This window comes from Megalobrama amblycephala, linkage group LG1 (assembly GCF_018812025.1).
Source record: "Megalobrama amblycephala isolate DHTTF-2021 linkage group LG1, ASM1881202v1, whole genome shotgun sequence".
Classification (NCBI taxonomy): domain Eukaryota; kingdom Metazoa; phylum Chordata; class Actinopteri; order Cypriniformes; family Xenocyprididae; genus Megalobrama; species Megalobrama amblycephala.
The window spans coordinates 56,415,089-56,436,879 of NC_063044.1; the positions used below are offsets into that span (position 1 = coordinate 56,415,089).

The window sequence follows — 21,791 nt, forward strand, 5'->3', positions numbered from 1 at the left end:
TTTACCATCATGGTGACAAGCGGTGCTTGGTTGACAATTATTAAGTTCATGTTACTTAGAAATGCGTTTTATTGTGTCCAAAAAGTGTCTTCACCTTACTTAAAACATTATGTTGGATCAACTTAAATAGTTGCATTCATGTTGACAATTATTAAGTTCATGTTACTTAGAAATGTGTTTGATTGTGTCCAAAAAGCGTCTTCACCTTACTTAAAACATTATGTTGGATCAACTTAAATAGCTGCATTCATGTTGACAATTATTAAGTTCATGTTACTTAGAAATGCGTTTGATTGTGTCCAAAAAGCGTCTTCACCTTACTTAAAACATTATGTTGGATCAACTTAAATAGCTGCATTCATGTTGACAATTATTAAGTTCATGTTACTTAGAAATGCGTTTTATTGTGTCCAAAAAGCGTCTTCACCTTACTTAAAACATTATGTTGGATCAACTTAAATAGCTGCATTCATGTTGACAATTATTAAGTTCATGTTACTTAGAAATGCGTTTGATTGTGTCCAAAAAGCGTCTTCACCTTACTTAAAACATTATGTTGGATCAACTTAAATAGCTGCATTCATGTTGACAATTATTAAGTTCATGTTACTTAGAAATGCGTTTGACTGTGTCCAAAAAGCGTCTTCACCTTACTTAAAACATTATGTTGGATCAACTTAAATAGCTGCATTCATGTTGACAATTATTAAGCTCATGTTACTTAGAAATGCGTTTGACTGTGTCCAAAAAGCGTCTTCACCTTACTTAAAACATTATGTTGGATCAACTTAAATAGCTGCATTCATGTTGACAATTATTAAGTTCATGTTACTTAGAAATGCGTTTGATTGTGTCCAAAAAGCGTCTTCACCTTACTTAAAACATTATGTTGGATCAACTTAAATAGTTGCATTCATGTTGACAATTATTAAGTTCATGTTACTTAGAAATGCGTTTGATTGTGTCCAAAAAGCGTCTTCACCTTACTTAAAACATTATGTTGGATCAACTTAAATAGCTGCATTCATGTTGACAATTATTAAGTTCATGTTACTTAGAAATGCGTTTGATTGTGTCCAAAAAGCGTCTTCACCTTACTTAAAACATTATGTTGGATCAACTTAAATAGCTGCATTCATGTTGACAATTATTAAGTTCATGTTACTTAGAAATGCGTTTGATTGTGTCCAAAAAGCGTCTTCACCTTACTTAAAACATTATGTTGGATCAACTTAAATAGCTGCATTCATGTTGACAATTATTAAGTTCATGTTACTTAGAAATGCGTTTTATTGTGTCCAAAAAGCGTCTTCACCTTACTTAAAACATTATGTTGGATCAACTTAAATAGCTGCATTCATGTTGACAATTATTAAGTTCATGTTACTTAGAAATGCGTTTGATTGTGTCCAAAAAGCGTCTTCACCTTACTTAAAACATTATGTTGGATCAACTTAAATAGCTGCATTCATGTTGACAATTATTAAGTTCATGTTACTTAGAAATGCGTTTGATTGTGTCCAAAAAGTGTCTTCACCTTACTTAAAACATTATGTTGGATCAACTTAAATAGCTGCATTCATGTTGACAATTATTAAGTTCATGTTACTTAGAAATGCGTTTGATTGTGTCCAAAAAGCGTCTTCACCTTACTTAAAACATTATGTTGGATCAACTTAAATAGCTGCATTCATGTTGACAATTATTAAGTTCATGTTACTTAGAAATGCGTTTTATTGTGTCCAAAAAGCGTCTTCACCTTACTTAAAACATTATGTTGGATCAACTTAAATAGCTGCATTCATGTTGACAATTATTAAGTTCATGTTAATTAGAAATGCGTTTGATTGTGTCCAAAAAGCGTCTTCACCTTACTTAAAACATTATGTTGGATCAACTTAAATAGCTGCATTCATGTTGACAATTATTAAGTTCATGTTACTTAGAAATGCGTTTGATTGTGTCCAAAAAGCGTCTTCACCTTACTTAAAACATTATGTTGGATCAACTTAAATAGCTGCATTCATGTTGACAATTATTAAGCTCATGTTACTTAGAAATGCATTTGATTGTGTCCAAAAAGCGTCTTCACCTTACTTAAAACATTATGTTGGATCAACTTAAATAGCTGCATTCATGTTGACAATTATTAAGTTCATGTTACTTAGAAATGCGTTTGATTGTGTCCAAAAAGCGTCTTCACCTTACTTAAAACATTATGTTGGATCAACTTAAATAGTTGCATTCATGTTGACAATTATTAAGTTCATGTTACTTAGAAATGTGTTTTATTGTGTCCAAAAAGCATCTTCAAATTACTTAAAACATTATGTTGGATCAACTTAATAATTGTCAACATGAATGCAGCTATTTAAGTTCATGTTACTTAGAAATGCGTTTGATTGTGTCCAAAAAGCGTCTTCACCTTACTTAAAACATTATGTTGGATCAACTTAAATAGTTGCATTCATGTTGACAATTATTAAGCTCATGTTACTTAGAAATGCGTTTGATTGTGTCCAAAAAGCGTCTTCACCTTACTTAAAACATTATGTTGGATCAACTTAAATAGCTGCATTCATGTTGACAATTATTAAGTTCATGTTACTTAGAAATGCGTTTTATTGTGTCCAAAAAGCGTCTTCACCTTACTTAAAACATTATGTTGGATCAACTTAAATAGTTGCATTCATGTTGACAATTATTAAGTTCATGTTACTTAGAAATGCGTTTTATTGTGTCCAAAAAGCGTCTTCACCTTACTTAAAACATTATGTTGGATCAACTTAAATAGCTGCATTCATGTTGACAATTATTAAGTTCATGTTACTTAGAAATGCGTTTTATTGTGTCCAAAAAGCGTCTTCACCTTACTTAAAACATTATGTTGGATCAACTTAAATAGTTGCATTCATGTTGACAATTATTAAGTTCATGTTACTTAGAAATGCGTTTTATTGTGTCCAAAAAGCGTCTTCACCTTACTTAAAACATTATGTTGGATCAACTTAAATAGTTGCATTCATGTGGACAATTAAGTTCATGTTACTTAGAAATGCGTTTTATTGTGTCCAAAAAGCGTCTTCACCTCACTTAAAACATTATGTTGGATCAACTCAAAATATTGCTTTGAATTAATGTAATTCTCCCAATTGGCTTAAGTTAAAAATTCTAGTGGAAAACGTTAAAGGTACAATTTGTGATATTTTTTTCCGCTACAGGTCGCTAGAAGCCTATTCAAAACAAAGGCGTAGTTTGATGACGCCAAGTTTTAGAGCGGAAACTTGGGACATGTGGTCTCCATCTCAACGGACGGTGCAAAAGAATAGGGATTGGAGTCTGGAAGAACTCACGTTCGTGGATGCGATTATTAACGTTACTATAGTATGAAGCAGAACAGGACCGAGTGTTGCGGGAGCTGAACGAGGAGCTGGAGCGATTGATCAACACACGCCTCACGAGCAGCGGGACTTTTATTATGACACAGTCACCGGCGCCGCTTCCGCTTTTCCGGTCATGAGTTTACGGGAGCTGTCCTTGTCGACAGAACCAGCGGCAGATGGTAAACAGTAATTATGTTCCATAAATAAATAACACAATCCACCATAAAACGTGCAAGAAGTAAATAAGGAACTGCTTGAAGCAAGCTAGTGGTTTGCTGGACGCTAGACACTACTTCCGCATTTGTCCACGGCACTGTTGTCATGTGGTTTCTACGTCAATAAAGGCGGTAACAAAGGGTAACTGACGTCATTGATAGGCGACTGCACTGCCCTGTGTCACTGTTTAGAATGGGAATTTTCTCAAGATTTACAAGTAGTTGAAAACATTAGAGATATTGTTAGTAATCAGCTGGACAAAATAAATAACACTACCCTAGTGGTTTTTGGATATTTTACTTCAAAAATTTTACATATTGTACCTTTAACATATTTTTTTTTTGTTGAACCAATGTTTTATTTTTTAGAGTGTAAGTTCGCAGCAGCATATTGCTGTATATTAATTATCTAATACTCAATTTGTAATTACAACAACAATAAAAAAAGTTAATAATATTATTAATGCAAATTGCATATTAGATAATATTTGTAATAAAAATATAAGATGCTATAATCGTTGCTATAAATTTTTTTCTCGATCATAAATGACTTGCGTCTCAGAGCACACAGATGAAAAGTTATAAATGCCTGGTGTTTGGAACGCAAATCATTCTGATGAAAGACTAAGTCTCAGACATTTAAGAATGATCAAACCAACATTTGAGATTCTGTGCAAGGAAATAAGTCCACTGGTTAGTCCAGTTATCCAATCACATCCACTCGAGGCAAAGTCACGCGAGTTTATCGTTGCGCATCAAGGTATTATGCGCAAGTCTTCTTTTCATATAAAAAAATGTACCAGCCTCAACTGTATTTACAGTTTCTTTTAATTCTCTCAACAAAGACAGGAAAAATAAAGTTGATTTTGAACCTTGTGTGCGATGGCTAAGGTGGCCACAGCTTACCTTTGTTCCTGGCCTTCATCATGATAATGTTGCGTGTGGTATCGTCGCAGGCATCTATGGCACAGAATGTACCCTGGCCACGGGCGCTACTCAGGATATGAGGGTACTGGTTCTACATGAGGAGAAGCAGAGAGACATTAAAACAAATGCACAGCTCACAATGTGGAAAGTAACATAAATCCACAGCTTCAAAACAAACAGTCATTACGCTGCTAAGATCGATTACAGGCTCTAGTTCTCTCTCCGGCAGCAGGAGTTATTAGGCCGCCCCTCAGATGAACAATGAACGTCATGATAGAACCATTAAAGGTTTTAAAGCCTTTCGTGATGTGAGGAATCAGTCATGTAAGGATATAAATGAAAATGGCTGTACCTGCAGTGCGTAAAGGCCCTGCATCAGAGCCTTCCCGGAGCGCGTCACCTCTTCCAGAAGGTTCTCTCTTCTGATCACATTAAGCACCTCTGATAAGAACAGATTCTTTGAGGGGTCTCCCATCCAGGTGTTGAAGATTCTGTAGGGCTGATGTGCAAACAGTCATGTCAGTTTACAGCTTACTTGTGTAACTAAAGTGTTCTCTCACTCAAGCCATGTCATGCAACCAAAAATGTAGTTTATCTATAGGCAAAAGAGAAATCTTGTCAAACAATTATGTTAAAAAAAACAAAAAAACAAAACAAAAAAAAAAACACTTAGATCCCTTCAAGATATTTAATAATAATAATAATAATAATAATAATAATAATAATAATGATAATAATTTATTTATAAATAAGAATTATTCTTTTCATAATTTAAAATGTATTGCTATAGTAATAATAATTGTTAATACTCTCGTGTCTCCCTATGTGCACTGGTCACTTTAATTTTTCTGGACACTGGACACTTTAATTTTTATTTCATCTTTGCACTGTCTCTGTTTTTGCCCTAAATGTCTCTTTTGCACTGTCTTCTGTTTACCACAGTTTAATGTCTAAAGTTTTATGTAAAGTATATGTTTATATAGATTATGCAGTGATAAGAAATTAACTTTTTTGCCCATCAGCCACCGTGGCTAGTGGTTTTCCAAAGTTACTAGCTACTCAGCATTTTGACTGGCCACAATTTTGACATCAATACCATAGGGAAAAACTGCCATATAGATATTTTTAACATTACCTCATAAATTGGCAGCATGTATATTAGGCTGCTGTCACTTTAAGACCTGACACACAGATCCATTATACTGTTACACATGCATTTTCCTTCTCAACTGTTTACGACCTAACGACTACAGCCCCATTGACTCCCTGTGTCAATGCATTGATGAAATAAAAAATTGGATGTGCCTAAACTTCCTTCAGTTAAACAAAGACAAAACTGAAGTCATTGCGTTTGGAAACAAAGATGAAGTTCTCAAAGTGAACATGTACCTTCACTCTAGGGGTCAAACAACTAAAAATCAAGTCAGGAATCTTGGTGTGATTTTGGAGTCAGACCTGAGCTTCAGTAGCCATGTAAAGACAATAACTAAATCAGCATATTATCATCTCAAAAATATTGCAAGAATTAAATGCTTTGTCTCCAGTCAAGACTTAGAGAAACTTGTTCATGCTTTCATCACCAGCTGGGTGGATTATTGTAATAGACTCCTCACTGGACTTCCCAAAAAGACCATAAGACAGCTGCAGCTCGTACAGAACGCTGCTGCCATGATTCTGAGCAGAACCAGAAAACATGAACACATCACACCAGTCCTCAGGTCCTTGCACTGGCTTCCAGTTGCATTTGATTTTGAAGTACTGTTACTTGTTTATAAATCACTCAATGGCCTAAGACCTCAATACATTGCAGATATGCTCATAGAATATAAACCTAACAGATCACTCAGATCATCAGGATCAAGTCATTTAGAAATACCAAGGGTTCACTCAAAGCAAGGAGAGTCTGCTTTTAGCTGTTACACCAGCCGCAGCTGGAACCAGCTTCCTGAAGAGGTCAGATGTGCTCCAACAGTAACCACATTCAAATCCAGACTCAAAACATATCTTTTTATCTATGCATTTGCTGATTGAGCACTGTGCCAAGTCCGAACTGTTTGCATTTTATTTTATACGCATTATCTTTTTATTCTTTTAATTCCTTTTCCTGTTTTTATTTCATTTTTAATGTATTTTATATCTTTTATGTATCATCTTGTTATTTTTTTACTTTTAATGCATTTTAGATATTGCTGTCTTTTTGAAAGAGCTGGGAGAATTAGGAAGAAAGTGATTAGTTAAAATTTTGGTAAATTTGGATAAGGGGACAAACCATGGGGAAATTTGAGCTATGGTGCATGGTTAAGATATCTCTGGATTACAGTCAGGACACTTTCCAAAGGGGGAAATTTCCAAAGGGGAAATTTGAACTGCGTTGCATAGATAAGATATCTCCGGAAGGGGGATTAGGGCTGTGTGGCGCAGTTTGAGGTGTCTTGGCAAAAGGGGAGATTGAAACTTTGTTTATCAGTTCGAAGTGCCTTAACAGGTAGCTAGACAGTGGTTCTGTTGTGTGAGGACGATCCATTTAGATCCACTCTGATGGACAACAACAACAACAACAACAACAACAACAACAACAACAACAAAACTCCCTGAAACTTCCTAGCTCTTCCATCCAGATAGCAAAATTCTCTGTTTTCTATTCCTTATGTTCTATTTTTATTCTTCTTCTTTATGTAAAGCACTTTGAATTACCATTGTGTATGAAATGTGCTATACAAATAAAATTGCCTTGCCTACGGTCATTCACTGTTTACTTGAATACTCATGAAGACTGGCATTTTGACATTATTTGGTGTGTATTTGACTGTTTAAGCACAATAAGCAGCAAAAAAAGAAATGAAAACGCTGGCCAATCACTGCTTGACACCTGGTATAAATGAGCACTGAATTCTCTGTTTCACATTCGCAGTTGATAAAGCTGACGTTCCCCTGAGGGAGGGAGGGAGAAAGAGCAGCTAGTATTGTCTATCTATTCTGTGGAAAATGAGTATTGGAAGCATTTAATATATATATATATATATATATATATATATATTATATTTTTGACAACACTACATTACACTTTTTTCAGTTGAGGCTATTATTTCAGATACATTTTTAAAAGACTACAATTGACAAATGTATTATATTATATATAAAATTCAACCTGCCAAAGTGGCTACTAGGAGTGACTGTGTTACACGCCACTGCTGAAAACCACCTGCATTTGGCGGGTGTTAATGTCAAATCCTGGTTATACGTTTACTTTATATAGTTAAGAGGAGATTTATATAGGTTATATATTTATGTTTTTATGTGTTATACATTTATATGTCTGTTTATGTTTATATATTTTTACATATGTAGCACCACTGTCCTGTGAGGCATGACATTTCATTCCTTTGTATGTTCCTTTGTATATTCATTCCTTTGTAGCGGAATTACAATAAAGCTCATTTGAAGTTATTTTTATTAATAAATAATAAATTACTCATTTATTATTTTATAATGTTGTATTATGTGTATTAATAATAATAATAATAAAAAAAATAGCAATATCTTCACTGAAAGTCTTTTGTTTAGATGGTCTTTAATTCAATGAGTTATGTAATTTAGTCTTTCTAGCCATTTGTAGTCCAAGATTTTTTATTTTTTTGTGGCTTAGAATTTAGATAAAACTGCACCACTGGAGGTCACTTTACAGAAAGAAACATGTTTTGAACAGTAGGGGGCGTGATTGCTCAATTCCATACAGCTATGAACCTCATGTAAGGACATGCAATCACTTTTAGACAAACAAAGATTGCGAAACTGACAGAACTCATCAACAATGACTCATTAACAAAAACGATAAAGCAGCCAGTTGGAACAATTACTGGGAATGGGATTAACGATTTTGCAAGAGGGGACATTTGGGGAAACAATGACAGCTCTTACTTTGTCTGCTTGCAGTTCATCCCTGTGGTAGTATCCTCCTGTCAGCATCTTCTTGCTGAAGGAAACAATATCAGCAGGGTCGTCCAGACCCCAATGCTCATGAGCCCAGAACTTGCCTGTTGCTCCTCCACCTGTCTGCACCTCATCCACGTGGAAAGCACAGCCATGCTGAAAGAACCAGACACAGATAAACATCTGTCAGCTCACTCTCTGTCAAAACCCATCTTGTCAGCCTGCATAAAACTGCATACAACACCCGCCGGACACAGCCGCTGCGCTTTGCTACGCTCCATTTGAAGTGAACACTTCTTGAGTTTTTCAGAGTGAGCATGGACTTCATCACACTCTTTTCTCTGCATAAAGCAGCCTTATTAAATAATTCCCTTTTGTCTTCTGCCTTATCTCCTTCAGAAGGACTCAATTTAGAGCAGATAAAAAGAACCGAGTCGTGAGTGTCTTTTTTATTAGACCGTACAAAGGGTCTCATTTTAGCCATTTATAACTGGAGTGTCTATCTGAAACGACTTCAAAGCACAGATCCAGTAAGAAAGGATGAGTATGGAGGAAAACATTATAGAACAGTTAGCTTGGAAAAAAAGTGTTTCACCTTGCGCGCAATATTTCGCAATTTGATGAAGAAGTCAGGTGAGGCGTGGTTGTCCCCTCCCTCTGCCTGGATGGGCTCGATAACAATGCCAGCGACCGGTTTGCCCTTCTGCCTCCACTTCACGATGAGATCCTCAACCTGACACACAGACAAGTTTAAAACGCACACAATGCTTTATTTACCTTTATCTTCCTTGCATGTTAAGAACTGGGTAACATTTTGCAGTCTGTCCACTGTAACACAACGATTACCATCTGTTTTTAGTAAACTATGCCGCACTCCATCCAAAATTTTATGTTCCTAATGGATATCTAGTGTCAGATAGTTGGCAAATTAGATATTTCTGTAATATTCCAGATTCAACATAAGTTTAGTTGAAAGCATTTTTGGCATAATGTTGATTAAAAAAAAAAATTGTAAAAAATTGACTCGTCCCTCGCAAAAAGCAAGGCTACAGTGAGACACTAACAACAGAAGGATTCTTGAAGGATTTAATAGCAGAAATGTGAAGCTTATATTTTTGTACTATATACCATTGCTCTGCAAAATTTCAATTGGAATCTATTCAATCAGGAATTTCTAGTAAGGACAAAACATTGAAATGTTTTGCCTTATACAAAATTTCCAATTGCATTTATTCCTATTGAAATGACTGAAAATCATCCATGAAATTTTGACGAGCAAACGCAACTTAAAGCTGTTTAAATACTTATTTATACAGTCGTTTTAAGGGTTTAAGGTTTACACTGATCTGTTTTCATGCTGACAACCTTTAAAACTTTACACAGAAGTTAGTAAACATCTTTTTCCACACTAAAATCATGTTAACACGTTTATTGTTTACGTTTTGTGACGATACTAACGAAACAGTGAATATTTTAAAGGTGCCCTCGAATGAAAAATTTAATTTATCTTGGCATAGTTAAATAATAAGAGTTCAGTACATGGAAATGACATACAGTGAGTCTCAAACTCCATTGTTTCCTCCTTCTTATATAAATCTGATTTGTTTAAAAGACTTCCGAAGAACAGGCGAATCTCAACATAACACTGACTGTTACGTCACAGTCGGGGTGTACACCCCCAATATTTGCATATGCCAGCTCATGTTCCCAACATTATGAAAGGCATTAGACAAGGGCAGCCAGTAACGTCTGGACAGGTGAATCAACAGACTTGGTAAGCAAGCAAGAACAATAGCGAAAAATGGCAGATGGAGCAATAATAACTGACATGATTCATGATAAAATGATATTTTTAGTGATATTTGTAAATTGTCTTTCTTAATGTTTCATTAGCATGTTGCTAATGTACTGTTAAATGTGGTTAAAGTTACCATCGTTTCTTACTGTATTCACGGAGACAAGAGCCGTCGCTATTTTCATTTTTAAACACTTGCAGTCTGTATAATTCATAAACACAACTTCATTATTCTTCATTCTTCATAATCCGACGCATGCATGCCACATGCATGACGAACACTTTGTAAAGATCCATTTGAGGGTTATATTAGTTGTGTAAACTTTGTTTATGCACTGTTCAAGGCAAGCGCGATCTCCGTGGGCATGGAGCACAAGAATTAAAGGGCCAGTAGCCCTGAATCGGCTCATTTATAATGATGCCCCAAAATAGGCAGTTAAAAAATGAATTTAAAAAAATCTATGGGGTATTTTGAGCTGAAACTTCACAGACACATTCAGGGGACACCTTAGACTTATTTTAAATCTTGTAAAAAAAGTTCTAGGGCACCTTTAAAATTTATGGATTGGCACCATTCACTTCTATTGCAAGTACCTCAGTTTAATGTACATTTTTGATTTTTTGGAAGAAAAGACGGGAAACCCACAAATGCTGTTGATTGAGATTAACTTGTACCGAACCCAAAATATTCCTTTAATTAGTATGTGGAGAAAAGTTTTCTGTGAATACACGAAGGAGAGATCTCTGACCTCCTCCAGGCAGCGGGCCTCTTCCTGGGCGTTCTCCCTTACAAACTCCTCCAAAGGGTACTGCAGCTTAGGGAAAGGTGCGATAGGCCAGTCGAAGGACGGTATATCCAACTTGTGAATGGCTTTAGAATGTGTTGTAGCCAGGCAACCTGTAATCCAACACCACACGCATTAATACCAGTTAAAACAAAACAGCCAGATGTCTTTGTTTTGGTCAAATGAAGTCATATGATACAAATAGCTGCAAAGGCAAACAAATGTAAGGCAAATACACGCAGGCTAGGTCAAATCCCTGAATTTTGCTCAAAGTGTACTCTCAGCAGACACATCTTTCAATTATATTCTCATAAAACAACAGACAATTTTCAAGCACCTACCCAAAGTTCTCCCATGGAAAGCTCCCATAAAAGACAAGATGCTCAAATCTGGGCATCCAGGACTCTGAGAGAGAGAGGAAAGACAATAGTGTGTGCATTAAAAATTGTGATTTTGGGGGCCAGAGTTCATAATGTGTCTTTCACAGTGTTTATTCTCTAACCTGGTTGATCATGCAAGTGCTGACTTCCTCCTCAGAGGGGTTGGAGTATCCTCTCTCCTTATTCTGAAACCATTAAACAGAAGTATTAGATATCAGATGATTTAAGAGCTATTCATTTTCATATTCTATCTACCTATCTATTCAAGCACTGACTAAGAGTCCATTCAAGTTAATATGGGATTTACATACCAGTCAGGAATGTTTTTCTGCAAATACATCATATTTTCGTATGATTACCTGCATATATTGATAGCCCTAATATAAAGTAATCTCATTTAAATCAGTATCTTTAACCGCTTTAAGCTTTCTTTTCCAGTATCTTTGACAGATTTAAGCTTTCACCGAAATACAACCAATTTACACCTATATAAAGCAAATTTGTTTTGTGTGAGTCGAGCAGAAACATACTGAGGAAAGTCCACTCACTTTGTACCAGATAAACATGGACTTAAAAGCATTTTCATTGGAGCAGGAACCACAGGCCATGGTTTGTACTCGCGTCATTCCACTGGGGGCAATCTGATGTTGAAGAAAGAGTCATTCACAGCACTCCACACTGGCACCTCTACAATAAACAGCAAGCCACTTCTGGCCAATGTGAAAAAGAGTGCAGTTATGTATTAGATTCAGAGTGATATCTGCAAAGGGTGTTATCAAGATTAAGAAAATCCCAAAGGGCTTTTTTACAACTGCGAAAAACGTTCTGTTCTTCATGTGAAAGGTTGCAGTTGCCTCATTATTGGAGCAGATCCAGACAATCTAACCCTTGCGTAAAACACAATCTTTACTCTCTTCTTCTCATCCATTCATTGTGGGCATTATCAGCAATAATGTCTGAGACATATGCTGTTATTAGCTTTTGTAGAAGTTTGTGGAAACACTGGTCTTTCAAGAAATGCCTTGCTTGTGTTTCTTCAAATCCAACAACACTCACCGACAGCAGGCTCTCGACCAGTTTGTCTGGAAAGTTCTCAGGTGGCAGGATACCAAGTGCCGGCCGGTTGACAAATGCACTCTGAAAACGAAAAATTCACACAAAAAGGATTCACTAAAGGGCACAGTGACCCTAAGAATTTGAAAAAGTAAATATTAAGTGTGTATACACTACCATTCATAAATGTATACAACTTGTGGACACTTGTGAATGGTAGCAAATTTGACACTGAAAATGCAGCTTTACCACTACAGGAATAAATCACATTTTAAAATATAAAAAGGGAATTATTTTTAACTGTAATGATATTTCACAATATTACGGTTTACTGTACTCAAATTCACTCTATTACTTATCAAATAAATGCAGCCTTGGTGAATATGATACTTCTTTCAAAACAAAAACAACAACAACAACTTACAGACCCTGACACTAAAAAGCAGCTCTGTGCACTACACCTTTAAAACTCTGACAAATCACTGCAAATCTAATTTTCATTATACAATCTATAAATAGACACACATACACACACACACACACACACACACACACACACACACACGCACACACGCGCACACGCGCACACACACACACACACACACACACACACACACACACACACACACACACACACACACACACACACACACACACAAAAAAAAAAAAAACACACAGATTTTATAGTCAGATCAGGACTCACCATATTATTTGGATTGGTCATCACTTTCATTAAGGCTGGATGATTGTAACCTAGAAAAGAAGATCAAAAACACTGTCAATCTATTCATTGTACATGCAGTTAGATATCTGAAAAGACACACCAAAGCAAACAGCAATTGAATTGACCTGTCACATCTGTCAATTGGAGATGAAGGCAACAAAACGTATATGGATGCTAGTGAGTTGAGGTGAATAATTGATACAGTCACTCCCAATGACTACAAGTGGCAGTGAGCACAATGCTGATACTACTACTCTTATACAAAGCACCCAAAAGTATTAGGACACTTAAGCCAATTAAACAATTAAATATGTAAGAATATCACTGCAATACATAAAAAATATCAAAACCAATTGAAAAGTAATGCTAGAGCCGGTTTCATTTTTCTTGGTCCCAAAGTCATTTGTAATGCAGATATATGAAGTCAATTCCCCTAATGAAAATGCCTAAATTCTGAACAGCACATCTACTGTTTTATGATTTAAAAGTTAACAAACTTAATTTTGTGAAATGTTTTACCTGAGAAGTCATGGTTTAATATATTTTCACATAATGACATTTATTCATTTGGCTTAAATTACTTTCTGGGGTCTCTGACTGAGACAAACTGTAATTAGAGGTGGGGACAATTCATTGAGATTAATCAATCCTAATTAACAGATTAATAATAAATTAACCGAATGTACTGCAATTTCATTTGTTTCTTGAATAAAAAACAGTTATGGTAGAGTGAGTCTGTAATTAACTGTAATATTTTTTTCCTACATGTTGGAAACTTTGAATTTAGCAGTTAGGGCTGATCCAAAAAACAAAAGGGAAAAACTGTCTAAAATGATTTGTTATGTCTGTAGAACAAGACATGCCCAGAGAAAATTGAATAAATGTTAAGTTTCACATGAACATGTGCCCTACACAACATGTAAGCACAAACAATGTTCAGTGTTTTTTCAAAGTTAACATTACATAAAATTGTGCATAGCAATCCCAGCTACCACCAGCAGAGCGCTCTTGAACACAGTGAAGTTTCAATTGACAAATTATTGCAAAAAACAGAAAACTAAATCACACATACATCATCAGTGTCGTATTATTCAGCATGTCTGCATTTAAAAAGAATAAATAATTTCTTTTTTTTAATCAACATATCTCTTGCTTGAAATTTTTAAAGGCAGCTTAATCAAGTTGACTACCTTTTAAAGCTGCATGTTTACAGCTCACTGGGTGTAGAAACAGTACTAGTTTGACCTCAGTCTGACAGATGAGGAGTCCATTCTGTTCTAAACGCTACATCTGGCTCTTTCAGTCCTGTGAGGTCAACTGAAACATGGATGCCTTTATGTGAAAACACCAGCTGTTACCTCATGGGTCATTTCTGTTATACTGTACATTTTCATGTCCCACCATATTTGTTGGATAAAAAAAAAAAATTCAATTATAATTCTTAAAGATCAAATCATATTAACTTCCTTTTTATAATTTCACAAACAGACATGTACCAGTATTCGGTAATATGGTATATTGCGGTAATGAACGTGGTAATGAATGGTACTGTTATTGTGGCCATTTCAAAATACTGGATGATTCTAAGCAACTTATTACCTGAACTGTTTAGATTTTTTAGAATGCACATTAGCTTCTTTTCCATTAAACAGTTTAATGGAAAATTGGAAAATTTACAAAAGTGTGTGCATTGGTCTGAAAAAATAATAATTGTTCTCAAACAGCCATTCGGATTTTTGTATTTACTATAGTGTTTATTGTTGTTCTTTATAGTTGGGTTGTTGAGCCCTGCTCAACACACCTGTCTGTAATTATCAAGCACTCCTGGAGATCTTAATTAGCTGACTCAGGTGTGTTGTATCAGGGAGCTAAACTTTGCAGGTTGGTAGATCTCCAGGAACAGGGTTGGGCACCCCTGCTATACAGAGTACAAAATGTACTACAAACAGAGCTGGGTAGTAACGGATTACATGTAATCTGGATTACGTAATCAGATTACAAAAATGAAGTACTTGTAATTAAAGTAAACTACTTTTTAAAATACTCGTAATCAGACTACAGTTACTTTTTTATGGATTACTTGATTACATATTATGTACACAATGGCAGTAAGTTGTTCACAATTCATTGATTCTCTTAATTTTTAATTTTTTTAATGTTTATTTTTTTCATAATAAACCTGCCGCTTATATACATTCATGATTCTTCGAGTTTTTTCGGAGGTGAAGCACTCAGGTATATGATACTCTGGGTGTATAGAATACGCAGGGGATGTGTCCCCCCACTTTTAATAAAATGTAAATTCGTCCCCCGCACTTTTTCAAGCAAGTGTGTTCATGTAGAGGTTTTCACTGACCGGTGTAAATACACTATATTGCCAAAAGTATTGGGACACCCCTGCAAATCACTGAGTTCAGGTGTTCCAATCACTTCCATGGCCACAGGTGTATAAATTCAAGCACCTAGGAATGCAGACTGCTTCTACAAACATTTGTGATAGAATGTGTCGCTCTCAGGAGCTCAGTGAATACAATTTGGTGGAAACTGTCAATTAGACAAAAAAAAAGAAAAAAAAGAAAAAGAAAAAAGAAGACATTTCTGTCCCCCTCACTTCTGAAATGATGGCTAGGCCCCTGTATGATACAATAGAAAAAAATGGTCAGTGTCTTTCAATGGACAATTTCTGCTTCATTTGAGCTGCTGAAAAGCTAATAATCAATTAAATCATTAAATAATTTTAAATCAAAAACAATGAAAACACTAAAATAGATTAAATCATTTGTTTTTTTGCTTACAGTACATGTGTCTGACCATCAAATGTTCATGTGTTGTTAGAATGAAATAACTTCAAACTTAGTGTTAGTATTTTGAAGTATTAACTGTCCATACATTGCATACATTTAGTGAATATATTTTTTGGAATATATATTTTCTTTGTATCTGTTAAAATAGTACAAGATTATCCTACAATATATGTGATTGATATATTGTGATATCAAATGGTTAACACAAAAAGTAATCTAAATGTAATCCAAAAGTACTGAGATTACGTTACCAAAATGTGTAATCTAAGAGATTATATTACTGATTACAAATTTTGTCATGTAATTTGCAATCAGTAACTGATTACTTATGAATTGTAATCTACCCAGCTCTGACTACAAAACAGGAATGACCCTTGTATGAATTTTGTTAGTACAGACTAGTAAAATGTTGTGGGTGAAAGGGGGTTGTAAACTAACGTCCCATATATGTCCCAATATCCCATAATGCACTTCTGTCCAAATGATACAGGAGCAGCAAGTGCAAGGGAAATCAAAGCTCATTAAATCTGAGTCACCACCTAAAGGCACATCTGAGAGCGAGAGACAGTTGCTTCACCCAATTTACTGAGGCTGATTAAATGCAAGCTAACGGACCAAACGGATGAGATGCAGACAAAGGAAAGGTTCTCTTTTTGCCTCTCAGGAGTTTTTCATATCTGTACAGGCAATCCTCAAAGGAAGTCCTCAGTTTCTGCCGTTGCTCACATTTAATCCTCCACACCAACGCCTCATGCAAAGCCACAGGACTGTGGACGCTCACATTTACTGAACCACACTGACAGTGACAACACTATAATGTTGGATTGTAAGATCCTTTCCATCTCTAGTGCAGTGCTGTTATTGTTAACTAAAATTATTGCAATCGTTTTTTATTCATTGAAAAAAAAAGAAAAAAAAAAAAAAAGATGAAAAACTACAACTTACTTTATTTCAATTAGATGCCAATGATACATTTCTATTTTTTGTACTATTTTTTTAATACTAAAACTAATACTAATAAAAATGACAAAAGCACAAAACAAAATTACTAAATCCTAAAAATATTAGGGGTGTGTCACGGTACACGTATTCATACAGAGAATTTTCGTTTCATGTCTTTAGGTTCGATACACTTGTGTACCGACGAATACAGAATTGTACCCAATAACCACTTTTAACCACCATTAACCACCAATAATCACAATAAGCTCTGTGTTTTGTTACTTTCTGTAAGAAACAAAGTCTCATCTCTCAAATTCTGTCCATTTTATCACCAAATTCAAACAATAACTGCCGTTTCAATGAATCTCTTAGTTATATCACGTTTGCCCTGTTAGTGAAGATGAAAGCATTTGTTAGTATACAGAAATTGAGTTGCAATTGACTTTCATGAGCTCAAAAACATGTGATCCACTATAATGTTCATCTCTGCAACCTTTCATGCCACAATCTAAATATAAAGCCATAGATCTAAATGTAATGCAACACTTTTCACGATTAGTTAACCTTGTCATTAAAGTTTGTGTGCACGTAAAGGCAGGCATCCCAAAACTTTTGGCAATATAGTGTATATAATATAATTAAATCATAACGCTTTATGATCAATTATAAATATAAATCAACCAAAAAGGGAATTATGTATATATGGAAAATTAATTACAACGGATTATAATTAATAATGAATATATATGGTCTAGAATTAGTTCAGTTTTAGAATTAATTTCAAAGAGGGTGGTTTGTGTTGTCCACAAAAACTTATCAGTTCAATCTTTTATCAACTCTTTAAAAAAGAGGTTATTCTTATGGCCAAGAGGAATAATTTCCTATCCTAGTATTTAACAGTTTAAAAGCATATAGTATAGTGAAATCAAAATGTTAAAGTGACTTGTGTTCATTCATGAGCATCAACAGAGACAATCAAGCGTGAATATAATGGATATAATTCATGAAAGTACGAATACATACAACTAAACCTAAGCAAAGAATACAATATGGGATAACGAAAGTAAAGAAAGAAAGAGAGAGATGATCAAAGAATGGAAAATTCTCTGTGTCTGGAGAATTTCAGTGTGTTCGAGCTGGAGCATCCGTAGGCCTCTTTTCGAGGTCGTGTCTTCAGCGGGATTTTTAACTTGATTGTTAACTTGAAAGTAAAGTTGCCGGAAAATAAGAAAAGGAAGACCGAAGATAGGGATGACTGAGCCCAGATGAGCTGGTGTCCGTTTGTTATAAAAGCAAATCGGTCCACACCATTTTGGGTGAGATGGTCAATAGGTAGAAACTTTTATCGAGAGAACATGTATTTTGTCTCTTTTTAAGACCTAATATGCCTGAATTATAATGGTGTCAGATTTTATCATAACATAACACCTATAGTTGGTTAAGACATTCGGAGAGGAACATTTTGAATCCAAGAAATATATGTGTGGAAGACATTAAAGCAGAGGTACATTCTTACACTTGAATATAAACATATTCAAGATTCATATAGAGATTAACTAACACAATTAAAAGTCGTAACTAAGCTTATATAATATGGAGACATATTATATTACAGACATAAACACAGGGATCCATAGTGTACATTTGGAAATAGTTGAAGTTTGAGTTAATTTCAGTTCTTCTATGTATGTCTGTGTGTGTGTGTGTGTGTGTGTGTGTGTGTGTGTGTGTGTGTGTGTGTGTGTGTGTGTGTGTGTGTGTGTGTGTGTGTGTTGGGCCCTCCACGATGTCTGTCGTTGCCACATGGCCCTTTCTCTAAGAGTGGGGGGATTTGATTAAGTCGATTAAGATCTTTTTAAGTCACCGGAGCATCGTGGTGTTGTTGTTTAGCATCACCAAGGCAATATACCCTGACATCAGGGTAATTTGGTGCAGATGGGCCAGAGCCAGGTTGTGATTTACATGAAAAGGCTAAAAGCTTTCCTAAAATTTAAAGCTGAATCGATCATTGTTGATTCAGTCCAGATGCTACAATATTTTACTTGAACTGTCTTGATTATTTAATGTATAGCCTATGTTAATATGTTTCATAAATCTGTCATGAAAACAAGTTATGACGGCCACTGTAAATGAATATATTTTAACAACGAATTGGAGTAGAAACATAATTTTATAATTAGATTTAAAAGTTAATGCAAAAACTGCCTTATATGCAATTTACATGTTCGCATACAATTTTTATGTGTTGATTATTATATCTAGCCTAAAAAGAAATAGCAACTGAATTTAATTGTTTGGACTTTGTAATATTATCCTATAATAATGCACAATTAAGGGCTCCCTATATAGTTTATAGCATTAGCAGAGATAGATTTTTTTATCCTTAAGAAAATTGTAATTATAATTTAATTTATTTAAAGACAGAGACACAATGTTCAGTAAACCACTGTTTAATAAAAAAAAAAATCTAAAAAAAAATTGTTTAGTTTTCTCTTTGCTGTACCGAACCCGTACCAAACTGTGACTTCAAAACCATTACAACACTTGTTGTCATTACAAAACCTGTGTGATTTATTTCCTTCCATAATAAACAAGACAAGTTCAACATGTTGAATAATTCTAAATATTCAAAAATATGGTGTCAAATCAAAACACCAAATGCTATTGATTATTGTGCATCAAAACAGTTCTGACACTAAAACTAAGCAAGTATTAACTCCAGAGAACAACATTAAAGTCATCATGAAATTGAAGATTCGTATTTTGTATGGAATATATTGCAGTATTTAAGTAAGTAAGTTATTTATTTACCCATGCACATCATTATATATTTTTTTAAATTCATATGCCCTCGCAATCTTTAATCAAAATAACTTTTCCTCCTTCTTGCACTGACATCTGATGACGTGTAGTTCCCCCCTACATTTTTTCTTGTTCGAGAAGCCGTTTCACTTGGATATACATCACCATAGGGAAGGAAAGACTATTGTTTCATGCCAACTTTAATTCAAACTTTCCCATCTTACACTAGATGTGTCAGTGGTCCGCAGAGAGATGCATGTGTTGTAACAGAGAGCAGCTTACTGACTTAGCTCACCAATGGGAATAGAGGAGATTTGTGTGTACACGTCCAGCATTCGGTTGCCGTCCACGTCCACCAGGTAGTTCCCCCTGCTCTCCTCATAGTTGCAGAAGAAATGAATCGCTCCAACATTCTGCAAGCCAAAAGAGAAATAGGTGCTTTGTGATTCATCTGCACACCTAATTTTCTTTTTCTTTTCAGCAGAGCTTCAGCTCCACGTCAGTGAATGGCTAAAAAGGAATCTGCAGGCTTTCACACCAGCTATTTGCACTGATGTCATGTATGTAAAAGTAGTGATTGCACAACTAAATGGTTATTGACACAAGAATTTATTATATAGAAATATAACATGTGAACATCAGGAAAAACTAAATGCTACAAAAGTGTAAAATTTATTCTCTTTAATGAATTTGCATGTACTGTACAACTGAAAAAGTAGATGTCAAGATTTGGACCGTGGCTCATTACCGCAAAATTGTGAGCAATGCTACTTTATCTAATGAAAGTGGCTTTTCCCTCTCCGTAGCTTTGAACCTGATGCAGCATCTATTTTTAGCTCATCTGATGAATAGATTATGACTCTTATGTCTGCTCTTGTGCACGGGAGACAGACAACGGCCAGCAGACACGCACAGGAGCTGCAGCAAAGCGAATCTGTGATATTAGCTTCATCGACGCCTGTCAGCTCACATCTATGTGCTCATCCACAGCAAAGCAGTCAAAAGATGACTGTGACTGCTCCCAAGAACAGATAAATTACTGCCTGAAATACATTCGTCACTCAATAAGCTGAAGACATCCAGGCGGGCAGAAATATTTCTGGACGTCACATCAGAAGTGACATTGTTGATCTAGGGAAGTCACACTTTAGCTTTTGTTAATGATATAGTTTTGTTTTGTATGGCTGAAAAAGTGACTCATTATACTTAAATCATTATGGAAGTACAAACTAAGAGAGCTGCACATTATGTGATTGACACTGGCTGTCAAATATCTGCATTTACAGAGTCTGTAAGACCTCTAGCTAATTGCATAATGCAAGTTTGTTAAAGTACGTTTATGAGTGTACTGATTGTTCATTTCCATGTCTGTCTCACCTGAATCTCTCCAAGTTGTCTCATCAGCTCCTGTTGAATGAGAAAAATTAATCTATTAGTCATTCTGTAAAAAAATAAAAATAAAAATAAGCATGCATGTCCAAACTTTTGACAGAATTTTTAAAGTGAGCCTGCAGTAAAATACCAATAAAAGCTCAATTTAAAAAAAGTGTTATTTCCTGCAGAGACATATCACAAAACAATCTGGTGATAAATCTCATGGTAAAAGAGTAAAAATGCTGAGACTGAACCTGGGACTTTGGACCTGGCACAACAGTCTTCATGGATGGGGCGTCATATTCAAACTCAGAAACTGTTTTTGTGGCAGTTTTGCTGACATATCTGGAACCTAATGCAACAAAAACAGAATAAAAACTGAAATAAAACTACATATTTTTATCATTTGGTTCACTCTTACTATGCAGCATGTATTTCCCATAATTACGTAATATGTTGGATGATATATTAAACTCATAGTTTCTAAAAATGAAAATCATTTTACAAAAAGAAAATTAATATCACCTTTAGCTGAACATGCGAATGAATTTTATATAATTTTACTACTTTGAGCAGATGTTACCATTTATTCCATATCCCTGAGGCCTGAGTGCTGTGTACTGTTTTAATTATTCATTTCTTGCTTTTGTGTAAATGATCAAATCTGGTTCTCGAAA

General features: G+C 35.1%; 1 protein-coding gene across 2 annotated transcripts in view; it reads right to left on the minus strand.

Annotated features, from left to right (window-relative positions):
• abat (4-aminobutyrate aminotransferase) overlaps positions 1-21,791 on the minus strand; it is a 33,663-nt gene that overhangs the window by 2,529 nt on the left and 9,343 nt on the right. For both annotated transcript variants that reach the window (XM_048203077.1, XM_048203085.1), the window contains exons 3-15: positions 21,369-21,466; positions 21,118-21,147; positions 20,036-20,153; positions 13,172-13,221; positions 12,472-12,552; positions 11,964-12,056; positions 11,538-11,600; positions 11,377-11,440; positions 11,000-11,148; positions 9,051-9,188; positions 8,444-8,611; positions 4,878-5,024; positions 4,505-4,616 (exon numbers count right to left, since the gene is read on the minus strand). In XM_048203077.1, coding sequence (XP_048059034.1) covers positions 4,505-4,616; positions 4,878-5,024; positions 8,444-8,611; positions 9,051-9,188; positions 11,000-11,148; positions 11,377-11,440; positions 11,538-11,600; positions 11,964-12,056; positions 12,472-12,552; positions 13,172-13,221; positions 20,036-20,153; positions 21,118-21,147; positions 21,369-21,466 — 1,311 coding nt within the window. The remainder of the gene's footprint in view (positions 1-4,504; positions 4,617-4,877; positions 5,025-8,443; positions 8,612-9,050; positions 9,189-10,999; positions 11,149-11,376; positions 11,441-11,537; positions 11,601-11,963; positions 12,057-12,471; positions 12,553-13,171; positions 13,222-20,035; positions 20,154-21,117; positions 21,148-21,368; positions 21,467-21,791) is intronic.